Source organism: Chiloscyllium plagiosum, unplaced genomic scaffold, assembly GCF_037043375.1.
Source record: "Chiloscyllium plagiosum isolate Xiang-an unplaced genomic scaffold, Cpla_swu_hap1 HiC_scaffold_4, whole genome shotgun sequence".
In the NCBI taxonomy this organism is placed as follows: domain Eukaryota; kingdom Metazoa; phylum Chordata; class Chondrichthyes; order Orectolobiformes; family Hemiscylliidae; genus Chiloscyllium; species Chiloscyllium plagiosum.
The window spans coordinates 139,465,120-139,486,498 of NW_028270142.1; the positions used below are offsets into that span (position 1 = coordinate 139,465,120).

Consider the following 21,379-nt stretch of genomic DNA (forward strand, 5'->3'; position numbering starts at 1 on the left):
ATTTTCATATGCTGTACTTTATTTGGTTTAACTCCTGAATTAGATTTACAATTTTACCATAAGACTTCGACTAACTGTTTGCCTATTCTTTTGTTTCATTCTCAAAAATCTACATCTATGGGCTGCAGGAAACAGAGGATGATGACAGATGATTGTTGTTCAGACCGGAAGCCTGTAAACAGAGGTGTACCACAAGGATCAGTGCTGGGTCCACTGTTGTTCATCTTTTATATAAAATGATTTGGATGAGACATCGTTAGTAAGTTTGTGGATGACACCAAAATTGGTAGTATAGCAAACCTTAGGTCATCTAAAAGTACAAGAGGATCTTGAACAACTGGGCCAAGGAACACCAGATGGAGTTAAATTTAGATATGCAAGATGTTAATATTTGGTAAGGCAAACCAGGGCAGGACTTACACAGTTAATGATAGGGCTCTGGGGAATATTGAAAAACAGAGAGACTTAGGGGTGCAGGTACACAGTTTCTTGAAAGTGGTATCACAGGTAGACAGGGTGGTGAAGAGAATGCTTAACACGCTTGCCTTCAGTCAAAGCACTGAGTACAGGAGGTGGGATGTCATGTTACAGCTTTTCAAGACATTGGTGAGGCCACACTTGGAGTATTGTGTAGAATTCTGGTCACCCTGATATAGCAAGGATTTTATTAAACTGGAAAGGGTGCAAAAACGATTAACAAAGATATTACCAAGACTATAAGGCTTGTATTATAAGGAGAAGCTGAATAGTCTGGGACTTTTTCCCTGATAGAGGTTTATAAAACCATGTGGGACATATCTAAGATGAATAGTGGAGGTCTTTTCCCCAGGGTAGTAGAGTCTAAAACTAGAGGGCACACATTTAAGGTGAGAGATGAGAGATTAAAAAGGGACCTAAGGGGCAACTTTTCACACAGAGGGTGGTGGCATAGATGGAACAAGTTGTCAGAGGAAGTAGTAGAGACAGGTACAATTACAACATTTAAAAGATATTTGGTCAGGTACATGGATAAGAAAAGTTTATAGGGGCCACACACAAGCAAACGGGACTAATTCAGTTTTGGAAATCTGGTCAGCAAGGATGGGTTGGGGCGGAGAGCTTGTTTTCATGCTGTATGGCTCTAAGCCTATGTCCTTAGTGTTTGTGAACGCTCCAAATATGTTATTGCTAAATAGCAACATCAGTAGCATCACTCTTTAAAGTTTCAAATACACTGTTTGCAGTTTCATTTGTTGAAATATTAAATATTTACACTACAGCACTACAGATGCTGTAATTTAATTCTTGAGTCAAAATTTAAAAAAATTCTTGGTTATCCAACTCAAGAGTTATAATTTCGAATGTTTCAAATGTTATCATTGAAATAACTCCACACAGGCCAGTGTATCATCACCAAGTTACCCTTTATTTACACATGAACAGTCCTTGACTTTAGAATCTTCAGAGTCAGCTATCAGTGTCAGTATGTCTGACACTTACCTTTTTTTTAAAAAACGGTGTACACATCTTTATTCAATTTCTACCACCAGGAAGAAATGCAAACACCCAAGTGGCCAGTGACAAGCAGTGCCCTTCTTAGAGGGCAAATGCTGCATGATCAAACAGTGAAGGGGAGGGCAGGGATTAAATCAAAATAATGTTTGGGGGGGAGGGGGGGAAATGATTCACTCCACTTCCTGCAGTACCCACCTTTCCCTGAACAGCTCAAGACACTTACTTTTTTATCTGCTGGCTAGAGCTCTCTGACTGGGACGATTAATCTGGTCCAATCAGGGAACTCATATTCTATGAGGTCCACCTGGCTGATCTCATAACAATCACTACAATCATTTGTTGCTGCTTCCATAAACACAATATGCAGTGGAGCAGGTAGGGGACTAAAAGGTGACAATTTTACAATATTATTTACAGAACACACTGAAGGAGTTTCTTCTTTGCATGTTTATACCCTACAATATTTGCATACCTATGATCTATTTCAATACCATATTATGAATGTGACCCGATATTCCTTTCCAAAAAGACATCTGCTGTCTTTACCAGTCTGGCTGACACCATCCTCACTACAAAATGGACAAGTCTGTGGTTCTGAAGAAGAGTAATTGGACTCAAAATGTTGAGTTTGTCTCCACAGATGCTGCCATTGTTGAGGTTCTCCGGCAGTTTCAATTTTTGGTTGACTCTTAACTGCACTCTGAGATGGCCTGGCTAATGATTCAGTTTAACGGTAATTAGGGATGGGCAACAAATTCCAGCCTTGCCAGTGATGCTCCCATCTGATGAATATATTTTTTAAAAATGCAGCATCACATAAACAAAAAGATAGAGTCAATTTTCCAAGACCGACCCACATTTTGCTGTTATTTAGATTTACTAGTATGTTTTATGTTTGAAACATATTCTGCTGATAAACTTGTTGTAAGGGTAAGATAATAAACGCATGGTGAAGACGAAAGGGCACCTAGTACTCCAGTGAACAATGGAAACAATAATTTTTGTCTCCTTAACCTAAATTTAAGGAGTGAGCAATAACAAATAAAAAAAAACTGAGGGGAGGATAAAGTCAGTGAATTCAATGTAGAATTCTTGACATTTCATAGAGAGAAATACAGAAAGGGAAACAGAATTTGATTTAGGGAGAAAACATTAAAAAAAAATCAAATTTGACTTTAATCTTCCAAGAATTCATAACCATAAAGAATGTGGCTCCACACTTGTAATTGTTCTCTTCTACACAAGATTGTTGGTTGGCTGTTATGAATAACCATTAAAGACAGTAGAGATGGTAACATCACCTTTGCCTTTTTCTTCACCTTAGGCATCAGCAACAAGGGAGTATTTTTACATTTTTACACTTAAACATTTTTGAGTGTTGTGATTTTCAGTAATAAACACAGATCAGACTTGAAGTTAAGTCTAAATCAGAAGAAAGGATAACGTTTGTGTACACAACAGCTGAAAATGAAAAACACAATAAAACACACACTCTCAAATGTGGGCACACATACTTACACACATGAAGATGGATTCTAGAATCTACTCTATCCAGTTGTGTTTTGATATGAACAAACTGCTCCTCCTCATGAAAGGGTCCAGAGATCACAATTGTAAGCATTTTGCAAAAGAGGCAGATGCAAGGTAAGATAAAACATTTTCATGCAGCAAATAATTAGCACACGGAATGCACTGCCTGGAAGTGTGGTGGAGGCAGGTTCAATTGAGGCATTCATGTTGGATGACTGTTTGGATAAAAATAATTTGTAAGGGTAGGGGGATAAAACAGAAGATTGTGGTGGATAATAATGCTCATTTGAAGATCCGATGCAAACTTAAGGAACAGGATGGCCTCCTTCTGCACTATAAGATTTCTACAATTCTGTGATTGTCTGCAAGTAAATATTTGAAGATAAAAATAAATTAGATCCCTTTGCACTGCCTGGGTTGACTGTGATTGTTAAACAGAATTCTGTTCTTTTGGCTGGAGTAACAGTCCTTCTTTTCTTGTTGATTTCCAGATTAAAATGACTGGTTTCACTCCTGATGCTTGGAATAATAAGATTCATCATCAATCAGTTTTGGTCATATGATCAATACTTTACTGTCCACAGAATGATTTAAAAATGAAAGTTATTGCTACATGATGAAAGGTGGATAGTGGCCATTTGCACCTTCTTATTTTCATGATCCACTGATTCTACTCCCAGAGTCATCATTTTGAGGATTACTCAAAATCTTCAACTTGCTTGCCTGACAAACTCAGGTTAATAGAATATAGTAACCAGATTTCTGGAATTAACAAGTGACTGAATTCTACTGTTTATTACAAGTGACTGAGTTCTAAGCACAGGCAAGCAAAAGATAATTTGTCAACTTATTCTTTTTAAGTTAAGCTCTACTTCTTAAACTCCCACATACACATGCAGACAGATACAAACAAAAAGAACATAGAAGTTATAGTTACATTTTCAGCAAGACATCCCTGCTCCTGTCTCCAACTCTCACATTATGAAGGCCAACAAACTATTTGCCTTCTTCACCGTCTGCTGCACCTGCATGCTTACTTTCAGCAATTGCTATACAAGGACAACCAAGTTTCTTCCACACTCCCCTCTTAGATAATAATGTTGCTGTCAACGTGGATAACCACATGTTTATCCACGTTATACCACTGCATTTACCATGTTTTTGTCCACTTAACCCATCCAAATTACAATGAATCTTCTCTGCATACTCCTCACAGCATACCTTTCCATCCAGCTTTGTGCCATTTGTAAATTTTGAGATATTACATTAGTTTACTCATCTACATCATTAACATATATTTTGAATAGCTGAAGTCCAACAGTGAGCCCTTTCAAGTGCCAATTAAGAGTTTACAACATTGCAGTGGGTCCAGAGTCCACATGTCCGCCAGATCAGATAAGTATAATACTTTCATAGTCACCATTGTAGAAACCACCTTTATTAATTGAATTTTAATTCCACCACTTGTGATGGGTTTTCAACAGACCCAGCACAACATTTGCCTGAGATTCTGGGTTACTAGGTCAGTGATACTAACACATCCACCCCCTACACCCCCCCAAGAAAATGATTCCACAAATACAAAACTTCAGTAAATGGACAGATTAGAGAAGTCGCGGTTGGAGAAGCCGAGGTTGGTCTCCTTAGAAAAGGTTCAAAAGAATGAGGAATCGAGAAAAGCATATAGAGAAATTATTCTCATTGGCATAAAGGTCAAGAATCAAAGGACATAGATTTAAGATACCTGACAAAAATAACAAAGATGAGGAGGAATTTTTTTATACCAAGAATGGGTTGCACCTTCAACATACTACATGGGAGTGATAAAGGCAGATTCTATTATAAAACTTTCAAATGGGAATTGGATAAGCCTCTGAAGACAAAAAATGAAAAAAAGAAGTGGAGAAAGGGATTAGGAACATTGGGACTAGCTAAATTGGAGAAAACTAACACTGTTGTAACCATTCACTTACTCTGTACAGCTTTTAAGTAAGTGAAGTAATATGCGAGAATGACAAAACTGAAAGGTTCTGGGGCAAGATATAGGGAGTGGGGTATGAGTTAAAGGACTGCTTCTGTAAAATAAGATTCTGTGTTTTATGGTTAAGTTGTTTCATCATTTGATCACGAGATTTAGAATTCTGGCCATTCATTCACCCTAGTTCTTCATGTTAAGATAACAAAACAAATTTACATATTTCTGAAAATTCCAAGGTTGCAACGAATATAATGCCACTCTGGTTATAGAAGGAACATCCATTTATTTTTATTGAGTGTATGCAGTGGAATTTCCCAGACTTAAATGCAGTCACTTCGCATGAAAATCAAGCCTCCAGTACCTTATCCACCAGATAATTCAATGTTCCAAACGTCAATCTGCTCTCCATTCATTTCACAATTTAATACAACCGAGTCTCAGTTATCTAAAGCCAATCTTCTAAAAAAACATGTCTGACTTAAACTAACTAAACATATTGCAATGTTTCCTCTGGTTCTGTAACATTTCCTGAAGTTTCCCAGCTTCCATTTTAAGCTGCTGCAGGTATCCTCACATGATTTCAGAAATGTCCTCAGCCTTTTTCCACTCTCAATAATTTTCATTACCATCTAAGTAGCAGCAGTAAATTTTAAGCTTACTCTGCCATTTAATATCTTCGCCATCCTTACTCACAACTCCACTCTTCCACCCAAACCCCACATTCAATTCCCATAGAGTCCAGAAACCCATTGACATCAGCTATGCATATACTCAGAACTGAGTTGCCACAGCCCTCCAGCACAAGAGAATTACAAAAATACACAAATTTCAGTGGTGAAATTTCTCTTTGTCTCAACTCTAAATAGCATCTCTCAATTCCACATCAATGTTCCAAGTTATGGGCATTCTAGTAAGGAGAAACCACCTCATGGCACGTACCCTGTCAAGCCCTTGCAAAGTTCTATATGTTTCAATAAGATCACCTTTCATTCTTCAAAACTGCAGAGGGCACGAGCCCGTTCTATTCAATCTTTACTCACAGAAGAGCCCATTGCTGATTTCCTTGCCAGTCTGAAATTTCTTCCACTTTTCCTGATTTACACTCAAGTTCTCCACATGTGCTTATAAGCCTTTCAAAAATAAACTTATCTCAAGTTCCTATTTATTGTTTCCATGGTTAGCGCAAAATGTTCTGTAGCCCTTTGGCCATTGTTTTCTAGGTAGTTTATTGAGCATCAGACAAAATAATCAAAAACTGCTGCACTGGAAATGCTGGATTAGAAGACCTTTTTGCTGCAATTTCACGTCTTTTTAACCAAGATTTTTCTTTTTACCAAGTCCACCTTTCTACATTAAACCTTGCAATTTTCATTGAAAAAAATACTTGGTTAAGTATCATTAGGAAATTATTTCTGAATGGTTTGCTATACTGCAGTCTTTTTCAATTTTCTTCAGTGCTGTATAATTCTATGGTCTATCCATCAAAGTTACAACTAATCAATCACGGATGCAACCAAATACATGCACCAGAATAACGGCAACATTTAAATACCAGCCCAAAGTCTTTTGATCCCACCACATTTCTAAACTTTTCAATAATTTTTTTGGTCTTCACAGGAAGGATTTGTGAGTGGGTCACAGTTAAGTGTTGAATTTTCAAAACAAAATATGTTTTTCAAAACAAAAGGTTGAATTCACTTAGATAAGGGTTTATTTGGTAAAGAGTCAGGCATTGATGATGCGCATTAAAGCCAGATGTACCACTGTATAGAATGTTGTAGCTCACAGCTATTTCAAACTGAGATAATGAGCATCAATTGTCTGATCCCAGGTGCATTAAACCAGAATGGCCCTTATTTATTTCAAGCAGAGCAGGAAAGTTTTTCCTTAAGATCAGAGCCAAAAGGATAGATAGCCAGTTTAAATGTACATGCAGACTGACAAATCACTCAGTCAGGACTGCTCTCAATTGAGCAGGGAACAAAGTGAAAAACACACATGGCCGGCCTACCAGTCTTCTAGGTTTGGGAAACAAACTTGTCACAGTGAAACAAATTTCAACTGAAATCAAGCTTATGCCTCGTCAGAACTTGAACAATGCCCAGAAAAATTGAAGAAAGTTCACTAATATCGATAATACATTATATATTTGTTGTCACTCCTATTCCCAAGCAAGCTTCTATTCCTGGATTAATAAAGTGAAACTTTATTGCATCTCTTGTTCCATACATGCAACTGCTTTTAATAAAATAATCTACTGCATCCTTGGTAAGACTGTTAAAATGTTTGAGGGATCATGATTAAAGTTTAGATATCTAATAGCATTAAGACTACTTTTCAGATGCAAAATAAGCAAACAAGCTTCTACAAAGCATCCAAAAGCTTCTACAAAGCACAAGCCAGGCATGTGATAGAATACCTTCCAATGAACTGGATGAGTGCAGCTCCAACTCAAAAATCAGGACACTATCCAGATCAAATCAACCTGTTTGACTGGCATCCAACTACCACTTTCAACTTGCACTCTGTTCATCACTGACACACAGTGTATCCCATCTAAAAGATGTGCTACAGTAATTGAATCAGGCTGCCCTGAAAACATCTTCCAAACACACAATCCAAGGACAAAGGCAGGAACTGCATGGGAAAGGCACCATCTGCAATTTCTCTTCCAAGCTTAACACCATCCTTACTGGGAGTAAAATCGATGAGTATTCAGTGTCACAAGAAAAGTCCTGGAACTTCCTGCCAAACAGCACTGTCCACACATCTCAAGGCTGTAGCAGTTCATGAACGTAACTCAACATCATCTTCTCCGGGGCAATTAAAGATGGGTAACAACGCTGGCCTAGTCAGTGATGCCCAAATCATATGAATAAAAATAAAATACCCAATGTGGTAATGAGATCCATGTGGCAAGTGGGCCTACATTCACTGGAGGTTAGAAGAATGAGGGGGACTCTCAATGCAATGCATAAAATTGTGACAGGGCAGGTCTAACTGGACACAGGGATGACATTCCCACTGGCAGATGCTTTCAATGCAAAGGAATATAGTTTCAAGATGTGCAGTTGACCATATCAGCCTAAGATAAGGAAATACTCATCACTCAGGTTGAAAGACCGGTGAAATTTTCTAGCATAGAAGGTTGTGGAGTGACTGAACATATTTAAGAAATATTTCTCAAGGGTATAAGACTTCAGAAAGAGCAGGAACAGGCATTGAAATAGAAGATTAACCATGCTCATGCTAAGTGGCAGAGTTGAACCAATGGGCTGAATGTCCTATTTTGCTACTATTTTCTGTCTTTCTACAAGTGATTATTTCACTTATTTTGGTTTGTTCATGGGATGTAAACGCCACTAGTTGGCCATTATTTATTGACAATATTTCATTGATCTCAAACCAGGCACCAGCTATGTCATTTCAGAGAACAGTTAAAATTATTGTATTTTAATTCACTCGCATGATAAGTGTCACTGGTTGGGCCAGTATTCATTGCCCATCCCTAACTGCCCCTTGAAAAGGTGGTGATGAGCTGCTTTTTTGAACCACTGTAGGCAGATCCATAATGTAAGAATTGCCACATTACTAGAAGCTGGAGGCACATCTAGGACAAGCCAAATAAGGATAGCAGAATTCCTTCCCTGCTTACAATACTGCTATTGGGTAGCTATTAACACCAGATACTTTTTTCTTGGAGGCAAATCTCATCATCTGTCACAGTAGAGTTCAAACTCTGAACTCAGAACTTTATAGTGGGATCTGGATTGCTAGTCTACTGACATTATCACTATGATATTGCTTAATAATGCCAATTGTTTTGGACTGCCAAATAACCAGATTTTTAAAAATTTCTAACCAATTAAAACAAGTCAATATTTTAAAAACAGTATTAGATCATACTCAAATCTTTTGTACTAAAGAGAAGTGTCCCAGCCTGTACACTCTTACCTTGAAGTTGCAATCTTTGAGTTCTGGCGTCATTCTCATAATCATTCTTTTACCTTTTATAGCCTGTATCTCAATCTCCATTTTTTTAAAAACATGAAGACCATAACAAAAAAAATCCTTGTTACATGCAGGATTGGACTCAAAAGAGCTGCAAAAATGTGGGTCAGAAACATTAAAATATCCAAATTACTTAAGCTTCTGTTAACAAACTCACCACAGGTACACATATCTGTGAACATACACAATGCCAAGAAATTAAGCACATAAGATTCAGCATTGCTGGTAGAATATATCATGAAAAATAATACTTTTATATATCACTACCATATGGAGAACATGAAATATTTACTGCTTTGCGACACATTAATCCCAGACAAATAGTTCACCTGAGGCCTAACATTAATCATTTGAGAATCTATGAGTAAAGTAAAATTCTACCCAGGATACAAATCCACCAAAAAAATAGTAGGTATGATTATGTTGGACTGCAATTACAGTTTTGCCTTTGCCAAAACAAAAGAGATCAGTTCACGGGTCAAAATTGAACTGGGATCCCACTGGAATAGATAATTCTAAACTACTCACAAATACTTGCTTCTTCTCTTATTTTCACCATGTACTGTCAAGAAAAAAGAATGGTAGCATAATGCTAATGTTACTGAGCAAGTAAACAAGAGACGGTCAAACCAATGGTCCTGAAACAGGTTCAAATCTCACCACAGCAGCTGGTAGATTTAAATTCAATTAATTGATAAATCTGGGGGAAAAAAGTCTCATTAAAATGACCTAATAAGGAGTGGAGCATGGAAGTTCTTCAGGAGAGGAAATCTGTAATTCTAACCTACATGTGAAACTATCTTATGGCAAATGAACAAAGTAGATGTCAGCCTTGTTGAGCTGTTTTTTTAAACAAACCTTAAAAGTGATAGTAGCTTTGGTGCAGTAAATTCCCACAGAAATAATTGGATCCTTAGGTGGTGATGATCTTGGACAATTTATTTTGATGCCATTTTCATCAACCTCATAGCTTTCATCACCCTCTTCAGAATAACTGACCAGTGCAGGAACCAAAGACCACGCCCAAGATACCCATCCTTGATCGTCATCACCACCTTGCTGCTGTAACTGCTGTTGGGCATCCATACTCTGGTACTGGCATGCATGTTGTCCTTGAGGTCCTGTTTCAGATTCAGTACCTGTGGACACAAGCACTCAACTTTAATGCCATATTTAAACAGCTGACGACAATTTAACAGTGGCCCTCCCACCACCCCATCAGAAGAGAAACCTCCCAATCAGTGGCTTTTACCAGCTTAAAAATTTCAGATCAATACTGGGCATGAAAATAATGACTGCAGCCAACATTGTTAACATATTTACCAACAGTAGCTACAGATTATAGTGTTCAGCCATTTTCATGCCATGACGCAATCACAAGGTATATCACAGGTATCACAACAAAATTGTCACAGCACATTTCCACCTTGGATAAATAATGAAGAAAATGCCGATTATACATTCCAAAGGTTACAAATTTCCCTCCCCACCCGTTTCCACTTTCCGCAAAGACCGTTCCCTCCGTGACTACCTGGTCAGGTCCATGCTCACCCAAACAACCCACCCTCCTCTCCTGGCACCCTCCCCTGCCACCGCAGGAATTGCAAAACCTGCACCCACACCTCCCCCCTCACCTCCATCCAAGGCCTCAAAGGAGCCTTTCACATCAATCAAAGTTTCACCTGCATATCCACCAATGTCATTTATTGTATCCATTGCTCCCAATGCACTCTCCTCTAAATTGGGGAGCCTTCTCGCACAGCCTTTTAGGGAACATCTCCGGGACACCCACACCAATCAATCCCACCGCCTCGTGGCCCAACATTTCAACTCCCCCTCCCACTCTGCCGAGGACATGCAGATCTTGGGCCTCCTCCACTACCACTCCCTCACCGCACAACACCTGGAGGAAGAACGCCTCATCTTCCGCCTTGGAACACTTCAACCACAGGGCATCAATGAGGACGTCACCAGTTTCCTCATTTACCCTCCCCCCACCTTAACCCAGTTCCAACCTTCCAGCTCAGCACCGTCCTCATGACCTGTCCCATCTGCCAATCTTCCTCCCCACCTATCCACTCCATCCTCCTCGCTGACCTATTACCTTCATCCCCATCCCCATCCACCCATTGTACTCTTTGCTACCTTCTCCCCAGCCCCACACCCCTCCCATTTATCTCTCCACCCTGAGGGCTCCCTACGTTCAGTCCTGATAAGGGCTTTTGCCCAAAACATCGATTTTCATACTCCTCGGATGCTACCTGATCTGCTGTGCCTCTCTAATCCAGACTCTGATTTCCGGCATCTGCAGTCCTCACTTTTGCCTTGAGGGGCTAAATGGCCTACTCCTGCTCTTAATTCTTGTGTTCTTACTTTAAAGATTTGGAGTAGATACCACATAGTAGATACTTCCCAAACATCTCTCCTCGAGTAGATAAAAATCAATTCCTACAGGGTGAAAGAGCTCAGAAAAAACAACAGAGTTCCTCCTTCCCTTCTTTCACTACTTTTTCCTACAACCAATTCCCAGTACTCTGTTCAAAGTCACACTCAGTGGTTCTTATATCTCTTCCTCATTTACGATACTCCCAAAAACATGTTTGTCCCTTAGGCAAAGCTTTCAGTCAGCTGTTCTAATATTGCTTAACATAATTCATTGTCAGATTTTATTTGACCACCTGTGAAGTGCCTTGGGCCATTTCCCAAAGTTGAAGGTGTCGTCCAGTTGTTCACATTGTCTGACCCACTGCTCTATGTATTGTCCAGTCAGAAAGAAGATATCGTCATCACGAGGCTGATTCCTCAGATGCAGGGTTTTCCCACGAGGAGAACTTGATTTTAGGTTAATATTCTCAAGCTTAGAAAGGTTAGAGGCGATCCCATTGAATGGTGAAGAATTTTCTCAGGGTCGCTAAGGAAAAAATTGTTTCTTCGCTGGGACAGTCTCGACCCAGGAGACAGTGTCTCACAATCAGCTGCAGGCCATTTAGGATTAGACACAAAGGAATTTCTTCACTTACTGGATGGTGAATCTTTGCGTTCTCTGTCGCTGAGAGCTGTGTCTGCTCAATCATTAAATGTGTTCAAGACTGAGATCAGTGCATTTTAGATATTAAAGATATCAAGGATCTCCTGGGCAATGTGGGAAAATGGCTTTGAGGTGGAGCATGCTCAAGGAGCTCTTTTTGCTATTTCTGCATAAGAACGGCACTGAGAGGACAAACTCCACGAGCAAAGCCATCACCTACAGACAGGCCAAGTTATCTTGCCTGGTACTTGTACAGATGAAGCATAAGCCTCCTCAGGCACTGTGAAAAATCCATATTCATACACACCAGTTAGCAATGAACCCCATCCCCTGGCATTGAATTCCAACTCTCAATTAATTCACAACCAAATGCCCTTCATACCAACTCGCGATGAGATTTATTGAATTAATCCCCCATTCCCAATGAATTTTAATTGGCACTTCCATTGACATTGAATTCTCATCTGGTTCCTGATTTTCTAATTGGGACTGGAATCACCTGCAGCCATATTGCCTCTGGAAGCAATTCACAAAACCTTGGTGCCCAGATCGTCCTTCCTCTCCAATTCTGTACGGGACCTGTAACCATTGGCTGTTATGGGAAGTGGTACCATCCAGTCGTACACTAGTTTTTTGTTTGAGGTTTAGGTTGAAAAGAGATGGCTATAATTTGCATGTGGCTTAGTTTATACCTAAGCTGAAAAAAGCTTTAATAGAATGGTGAAAATTTTTCACGTACAGTGTGGTGGGTATATGGAACATACTACCAAAGGAAGTAGTAGACACAGGTGCAATCACAACATTCAAAAGTGATTTGGGCAGGTAAATGGATAGGAAAGGTTTAGAAGGATATAGACCAGACACAGACAAATGGAACTAGTTCAATTTAGGAAACCTAGTCAGCATCAACGAGTTAGGCCAAATGGCCTGTTTCCATGCTGTATGATTCTCGGACTCTATGACTGAAAACATTTTCAGTCATAAATATTTCCTCACTTTACTCCTAATAAGACAATCCCTTATTCTGATACTGTGATCCCATGTTGTAAATTCCCGAGCCAGGGGAATATAATTTCCCAGCATCCAGTCTGTCAATTCCTGAAGAACTTAATATCTTTCATTACATCATCTCCAATTCTGCTGAACTCCAGGGTATATAGGTCTAAGTCCATTCAATCTCTCTTTGTTGGACAATTCCCTCTTTCCAAGTTCATTCGCTAAGCAAGATATGCACATCCTGCACAGTCTCTTTCGGAGTGGATTCTGCAAACTACGGCATAGGCTCAAAGCTCAACTGCAGAAAGATTGGTTCATCTAATGTTATAAAAATATGAAGCTGACTTCAAACTTAATGAAGATACTAAAAGACACAATTTGGAGATGCTGGTGTTGGACCGGGGTGTACAAAGTTAAAAATCACGCAATAGCAGGCTATAGTCCGACAGATTTATTTGGAAGCACTAACATTCGGAGCGCTGCTCCTTCATCAGGTGATTGTGACTCCACAACCACCTGATGAAGGAGCAGCGCTCCAAAAGCTAGTGCTTCCAAATAAACCTGTTGGACTATAATCTGGTGTTGTGTGATTTTCAACTAAAAGACACAGAAATAAATTCAGCGGGTAAATTTAATTACCCCCATTATGAACATACAGCATTTGGATTTTTTTCTTGGTTTGAAGCCTTTTTTTAGGAACTCGAAATATTAGTCACGGAGAAAAAAAATTGGAACCAATTGTTTTCTTTTTAAACACTCCCTGAAGGATTCTAGCCATTCATCAACAACTGGCAGAAAACTGCTTACAAACAGATTATGCCATCCTAAAGCCAAACATGAAAAATATTTGAAAAAATAATTACCCAGAATGATAGAAACAGACAATGCAGAGGAGGCCTTTCAACTCATCAAGTCTATACTGCTAACACTATGCTAAATTTACACAAGTTATGTTGTCCAACACTTGGCCCGTAGCCTTGAATGTTATGACACGTCAAGTGTTCAACAAGTACTTTTTAAAGACTGAGATTACTTACCTCTTCTACCCTCCCAGATCACTAGCACCTTCTGAGAGAGAAAAAAATCCTTTCTTCAATTCCCCATGAAACATCCTTCCATGCATGTTAAAATTTATGCCCCTTTGTTACTGGCCCTTCAACTGAGGGGAACAACTGCTTTGTATTCAACCTATCCATGCACCATTTAATCTTTTAGACCTTAATCAGGTTGCCCCACAACCCCTTTGCTCTAAAGAAAACTGTAAATTAGTTTATCCAGCCTCTCTTTTTATCAAATTCTTTTCCTCATCTTGGTTGTTTCCAATACATAATTTTACGTTGAATTAAGTATTCTAACGAGCCACCTGGTTTAAAGTCTCAGTAAAAATTCAGCAAACTGATTGGTTGAAGAGATATGATCCTGACATTTGCTGTAACAGCACTGCATTGTTTTGCATGACCAAAATCAGAAGCTGATACACTATAGGAGAATCGACGTTTCGGGCATAAGCCCTTCTTCAGGATTCCTGAAGAAGGGCTTATGCCCGAAACGTCGATTCTCCTGTTCCTTGGATGCTGCCTGACCTGCTGCGTTTTTCCAGCAACACATTTTCAGCGCTGATACACTATAGCTTGTATTTGGGTTTGTGGACAGGTGTAAGCACACTAAATGGCAGCAAAAGCTTTTTGTTCACCACTGACTGCATTCCCACCTAACCCTGATAACCTGAACAAGAACATATTACAAGACTTTGAATAATTTACAGCTGAGCATCTATGAAAAGGACCAATATGAGAAAACAGAAATTTCTTGAACTCCTCAGCAACTCTCCAGAGCAACATCTATAGAACAAGAAGAGTTAAAATTTCAGGTGAGTAATTTTTCATTGGAACTGTGTATTTTCAATATGTTCTCCTGCCACCCTCCTCAATATTTTGCTAACTAGAAGTTAAGAGTAGTCCATCTATGTCAACAAAAATGACTGAACTCTCCAGTTATCCAGTATCATTCCAAGACTTTTTTAAAAATGTTGGCAATGTTAGAAGTCATTTTTATGGCACACGTGTCCTAACTCAAGAAACAAATCTGAAGTCAACATTTCAAATTTTCCCTAGCTTACCTACAATTCTCCTGTGTCCACTTAAATTGCCAATCGCCAAGATATAGTTGAGCAACTGCCCAAAAAACTGTGTTAAATCATTCCTCCAACAGAGACCACATATAATTGCCAGAAAAGCAACAATGGAAACCATATTTTCTAAAATAGGTCTAACTACTGTTCTGAACCATATGAGATTCCATCCAAGGATTTTGTTCCCAGGATAATAGAAAGTTGAGAGAATAATGGTAGATTCCTGGATTTCCAATTAGCCATTTTTTGGCAGTTATGCACACAATATCCACAAACCAAGTTGACGCCCATTCAGTGAAGATCCCCCAGGACATGGCAAACTAAAGCAGGCCTTACTGTTACAGTTTAGTATTATGCATAAGGTTTAATTATTGTCCCAATTACAAACGAGTCTCAAATGTACAGAAAAACATGCTTTGCACAGTTTCATAATGTGAATGATTAGTTTTCTTTTAACAAGCAACTGTTTAAACACAAATTCTAACACAAAGGAACACAAACAAGTATGCATGAACATAAAACTAGAATTCTGTACGACTTTGTCTTCATTTAGATTCAGTTACTTATTCAGACATAAAAATCCTACTTTACTCGTACATGTAACACAAGTATATGGTTACAACAGCCAGGCTGGAGGTACAGGATACTGTCAAGGTTGAGAGTCCTGACAATATTCAGGCAACAGATCTGGATTTGTGCTCCACAACTAGCTGTGTCCATAGACAAGTTGTTCCAGTACAGCTACAAATCCACATGAAAAAATGTCCAGGTATGCCCTATCCATCAAAAGTAGTAGTCCAATCAGGTCAAATATCCCCCTATCAAATATCCCCCTATTCTCAGTCATCAGCATAGCTGTGGAAAATGTCACCAGTGAGGTCAAGCAGCATATATTCAACAAAACAAATAACATTTGCATCACACAAATACAAGGCAATGATCATCTCCAACAAGAGACAACCTAATCATTGTCCCGAGGTATTCAAAGACAAGCACCACATAAAACAACATCCTGGCAGTTACCATTGAGGAGAAATTGAACTGGTCTAGTCACACACATACAGAGGCTACAAGAGCAGGTCAGAGGAGAATAAGTTGCCTTCTCACACACCAAAGGTTGTTCACAATCTACAAGGCACAAGTCAAGAGTGACTATTTGCTTAGATGAATGCAGCTCCAACAACACTCAAGGAGCTTACCACTATCCTAATGATGTAAGGGCAGCAGACCTTGTTGCACATTCCATTGTCTCAATTTATAACTATTCAGATAACAAGCTGCATTCCTACCCAAGTGGACAACCTCCATTTATCTACATTAAGCTACATCTACCATGGCTCACTGACCCAGCTTGTCCAAATCACATTGATGCATCCCCGCAGCCTTCTACAGTAACCCTCCTACCTAGCTTTGTGTCATATGCAAATTGAGATACTCCATTTCATTCCCTCATCCAAGTAATTAACATATACTGTGAATAGGTGGGGTTATAGCACTGATCCCTGAAGTGCCCCACTAGTCACTGCTTGCCATTCAGAAAAAGACCTATTTCTTATTACCCTTTGTCTCCTATCTGCCAACCAGCTTTCTATTCATCTCAATAAGCTACTCCCCAATCCCATGCTTTTTAATTTTACATGCTAATCTCTTATGTGGGACCTCATTTTAAGTAAATCAAATTCACTGGCTCTCCTTTATCAACTCATTATATCCTCAAAGAATTCTAGTAAATTTGTCAAGCATGATTTCGCTTTCATAAGTCCATAATGACTCTGTCCAATATTGCAACTGCTTTCTAAATGCGCAGCCATTAATTCTTTTGTAATTGACTCTAGCATTTTCCCACTACCGACAGCAGAGTGACTGGTCTACAATTCCTGGTATTCCTTGTCTATCTTCTTAAAGGGGAGTTACATTAGCTACCCTCCTATATGTAGAAACTATTCTGGAGTCAATTAAATATTGGAAGATGGTCACCAATGCATCCACTGTTGCTAGGGCCATTTTTCTAAGTTCTCTGGGATGTACACTGTAAGTAATCTAATCTAATCTAGATTGTCAGGGGCTGAGGATTCATTGGTCTTCAATCCCATCAATTTCCCCAACACCATTTCCCTGCGCATATCAATTTCCTTCAGTTCCTTCCTTTGTCAAAACCCTGTGTTCCCTAACATTTCTGGTATATACTTTGTGTCCTCCATTATGAACACAGAACCAAAGTTGGAAATTGCCCCCTATTATAAATTTCCCTGCTTCAGACTGTGAGAAACCTACATTTGCCATCACAATTGTTTTCCCTTCACACTCCTATCGAAACTTTTACAGTTAGTTTTTATGTTATCGGCATCCAAGTCAACTTCTCTGACACTGAGGTTAGTCAATGATGGGCAATAAATTCTAGTCCAGCCTGCAACACCTACTCACGTGATTAAATAAAAAAGTACTTTGCCTCACCAATACAAAATACTTTTCATATTATAAAGTCATAAGAACAAAAGAACATACTTTAGAGGAGTTGGAGTTATCATAGAGTCCATCATTATGGTAAGTGGAGCTGAGGCCATGAATGGCGGAGTGGGCTCAGGTGGCCTAGTCCTGCTACTGTTTTTTTATGTTCTTATTGTACCTGTCCTGGCATGCATTATGATCATGGCACAAATTCACTTTCCTGCTCATTCCCCCATTCCTCAATTCCTTGAGAGACCGAAAGTCTTTAGCATCATTAAATATAATGATGATGAGTATGATGGAGCATCCAAGAACCCTCTGGGTCAAGAACTCCAAAGATTCATAATGTTTTGAGTGAAGAAATTTCTCCTCAACTCTCCATTATATACCCTGCATCTTGTTTGAATGAGGTTCTCTATTATTCCAAGTCGCAGTCCCTGAAAATCAACAAGTAGCCCTCTTTTGCCCTCTGGGACTGAACATTGTGCAACAAGGGAGAATCCTCACTTCCAACCTTAGGTGGAAGGAAAGTCACTGATGAAACAGTTGAGTATGGTTGTGCCTGGGGCACTTAGCACCATACATCCCCTTGACCTTACTCTGCCATACAATACAATCACGGCAAATATAAATATTTATTGAGAATATTAACTACTACTAACTATTCAAGGCCTTCTTTCTGTTGGGCACCAAATTTCCAACTTTGATCTTGTTTATGTTGTTCACATTGCCCATAGAACTGCATTTTAAAAAATTGAAAATCAAACCACTAATTGCTTTTCTTACAACATAATAAAATTGTGTTGAAGCCAAAGTAAATGTAACAATGTGTTTTTCATGCACAAGAAACGTTTTCACTCACCTTCCTTACATTACAAATTAATCGCAACATTCAGTTCCTTTTATTTATAATTATGTTACTTTAACTTTTTCCTTGTCCAAATCTACATTCCCACATAACCCTGATAACCTTTCACCTGTTTCCTTAACAAGAATCTATCCAGCTCTGACTTAAAATACGCAAAGACTCCTCTTCATCGCCTTTTCAGGAAGAAAGCTGCAATGACGCATAACTCTCTGGAAACAAGAATTTCATCTCATCGCAGTTTTAAATGGTTAATCCTTTAGTTTTAAACAGTGACCCTTGGTCCTGAATTCTCCCATAAGAACAAACATCCGCTCCACATGTATATGTCAAGATCTCTCCAATCAAGGGTTAAGTTTACCCAGAGAACACATTAAACAAGTCGATAGAAAGATCTTTTAAACACCATTTTAAAGAGAACAAAACATACCCCTCAGCCAGCTAGAATTTCAGAAGGTTAATTCAATGCAGAATCAAATCAACCTACCACTCTTTACAGACATAAATGATGGGAAGAAAAATATTCTGTTCTGCCTAGTTTTTCCTTACTTTGATTAATTTCAAACCCAAACACACTTACACAGTCTTGTACCAAACATCTGCTACCGTTCATTGAGAAGTTAATGAAAGAAAAATTAGAGGGTCCATGTGATGAATAATGAAGTGTCCAGATTGTCATGTCCAAAGTCATTAGTATGCACTAAAGTTGTGGAAAGAGTGTAGTCAGCGGAAACCTTTGGGTTTCCAAAACAAACCTACATTACAGTAGCACAAAATTGTTCAAATACAAGAAAGCAATTTGGATCTTTTCCATTTTTGTAAAGGCTATAATTTTTCACCACTTAATAGGATGATTGACCCTTTTGACATTCCACATGACCACCTTAAAACTGAGACAACTCCAAAACTTTCTGCAAGTTACATATTGTTTTCACAGAAATGGAAACTATTAAATTCCAAAAAGAACTTGTACATCTGCCTTTCCAGTAATTTGGAAGTACCTGTGGACTTTAGAAACAGTACTCCATTAAGGGAATTTATGATTGCACAGTGGAGTAAATCTGAAAACGTACAAAGCAAAAACACATTAGTATACTTGACAAGGCCATGCTATGAAGGCCACAAAATTCAATTGAGGCTAAATTGGGATAAAGTCACTGCACTAACAGTCAAGTGATTAACTCTTTGTTGCTTTTGACAACTTAAGTGACCAGATGTATCTGGAATTAACAATAGCATTAATAGTATAATGGGTGCATACTATCTTTGCCAATATCAGAACAGCTAAAAAATAACTATGGAGAACAGACTTTTAAATGTAAAATATAGCAGTTTGCATATGACATCAATCCTGCAGGGGTAATAGAATCATTCGAGGAGATAGCTCAGAAATTACAAAATTAGTTGAACAGATTATATAAGTGGATAGAAAAAGACAAATTAAGTTGAATGCGTAGTAGTGTATCTGTGTGTGCGTGTGTGTCTCTCTGTGTCTGTCTGTCCATGGGGGGGGGAGGTTATCTAGAAATGACAATGGTGCTCTGTCAAACATGCTCAGTGGATCACCATGCACAGTAATAGTTATCTTATTTAAAGAACGGCATAAATGCACTAGAAGCAACACAGAGAAAGTTTACTGGCTTAATAGAAATAGATTGGTTGTCTAATGAGGAAAGACTAGATAGGCAAAGCTTATATCTGCAGGAGTTTGGATGAGCAAGGCATAACTTGGTTAAAACAAGTAAAAACCTGAGGGTGAAAGATGGTTCATCTTCAAGAATATAGAACTACGATTAAAAACATGATGCTGTCCATTTAAAACAGAGATGAGGTGAGCTTTCTTTCTCAGCAGGTTCTGTTTCAGGACAGGTGATGAAAGCAGAGTTCTTGGGATATTTTATGATAATTTTTTAATAATCATATTTATAATAAACATAAATAATAAAGAAAGGCTGTGATATGTTTTCTGGAGTGGGTGGGAATGTGGACTTGAGTTTACAATCAGATCAGCTTTGATCTAATCTATTGGCAAAGAGGGAGGAACATTACAACTGTGCCACAAGAGTTTCATTCCAAGCACACACACAAACAAAACTTTAACCATGCAGTCTGAGGAAACAACAACTTCTTTGACCATAAATATAAGAAAACCTTCAAGCACTTTGCTTTTTATTCCTACCAGTTCCTATTATAATAATCATAACATTATATAGCACAGAAACAGATTTTTCAGTCTAACTTCGGCTCAAATCAAACTTGATCAAGATACTGTCAGTAAAATCTACATACTTCTGTTTTTTTTTTAACATTTTTAGAGTGATAGAGTCACAGAGATGTCAGACCCTTCGATCCAACTCGTCCTTGCTAACCAGATATTCTAAATTAATCCAGCCCAATTTGCCAGCAGTTGGCCTAAATCCTTCTCAACCCTATTTACATATCCATTCAAATACCTTTTAAATATTGGAAATATATCCGTCTCCACCACTTCCTCTGGCAGTTCATTTCATACACGTACCACTCAAGTCCTTTTTAAATCTTTCCCCTCTCACCTTAAACCTATGCCCTCTAGTTTTCAACTCCCCAATCCTAGGAAAAAGCCCTTGGTTACTCACCCTATCCATGCCCCTCATGATTTTATAAACCTCTATCAGGTCACCCCTCAGTCTCTGACATACCAAGGAAAAAAGGCCCAGAGTCCCTATAACTTGTCCCTATAATTCAAACCTCCAGTCTCAGCAACATCCTTGTAGATCTTTGCTGCACCCTCTCAAGTTTAACAACATCTTTCGGATAGAAAAGCAAACAAAACTGTACGCAGTATTCAAAACATGGGCTCACCAATATTACGCACAGACATAACAAGATGTCCCAACTCCTATATGCAATGTTCTGATC

General features: G+C 38.7%; 1 protein-coding gene across 4 annotated transcripts in view; it reads right to left on the reverse strand.

Annotated features, from left to right (window-relative positions):
- vps13b (vacuolar protein sorting 13 homolog B) overlaps window positions 1–21,379 on the reverse strand; it is a 977,967-nt gene that overhangs the window by 829,483 nt on the left and 127,105 nt on the right. For all 4 annotated transcript variants that reach the window (XR_015757055.1, XM_043687669.2, XM_043687667.2 and 1 more), the window contains exon 8: window positions 9,872–10,152. Coding sequence is in view for 3 of the 4 variants with exons in the window: in XM_043687669.2 (XP_043543604.2) it covers window positions 9,872–10,152 (281 nt within the window). In the remaining variant the exon portion in view is untranslated. The remainder of the gene's footprint in view (window positions 1–9,871; window positions 10,153–21,379) is intronic.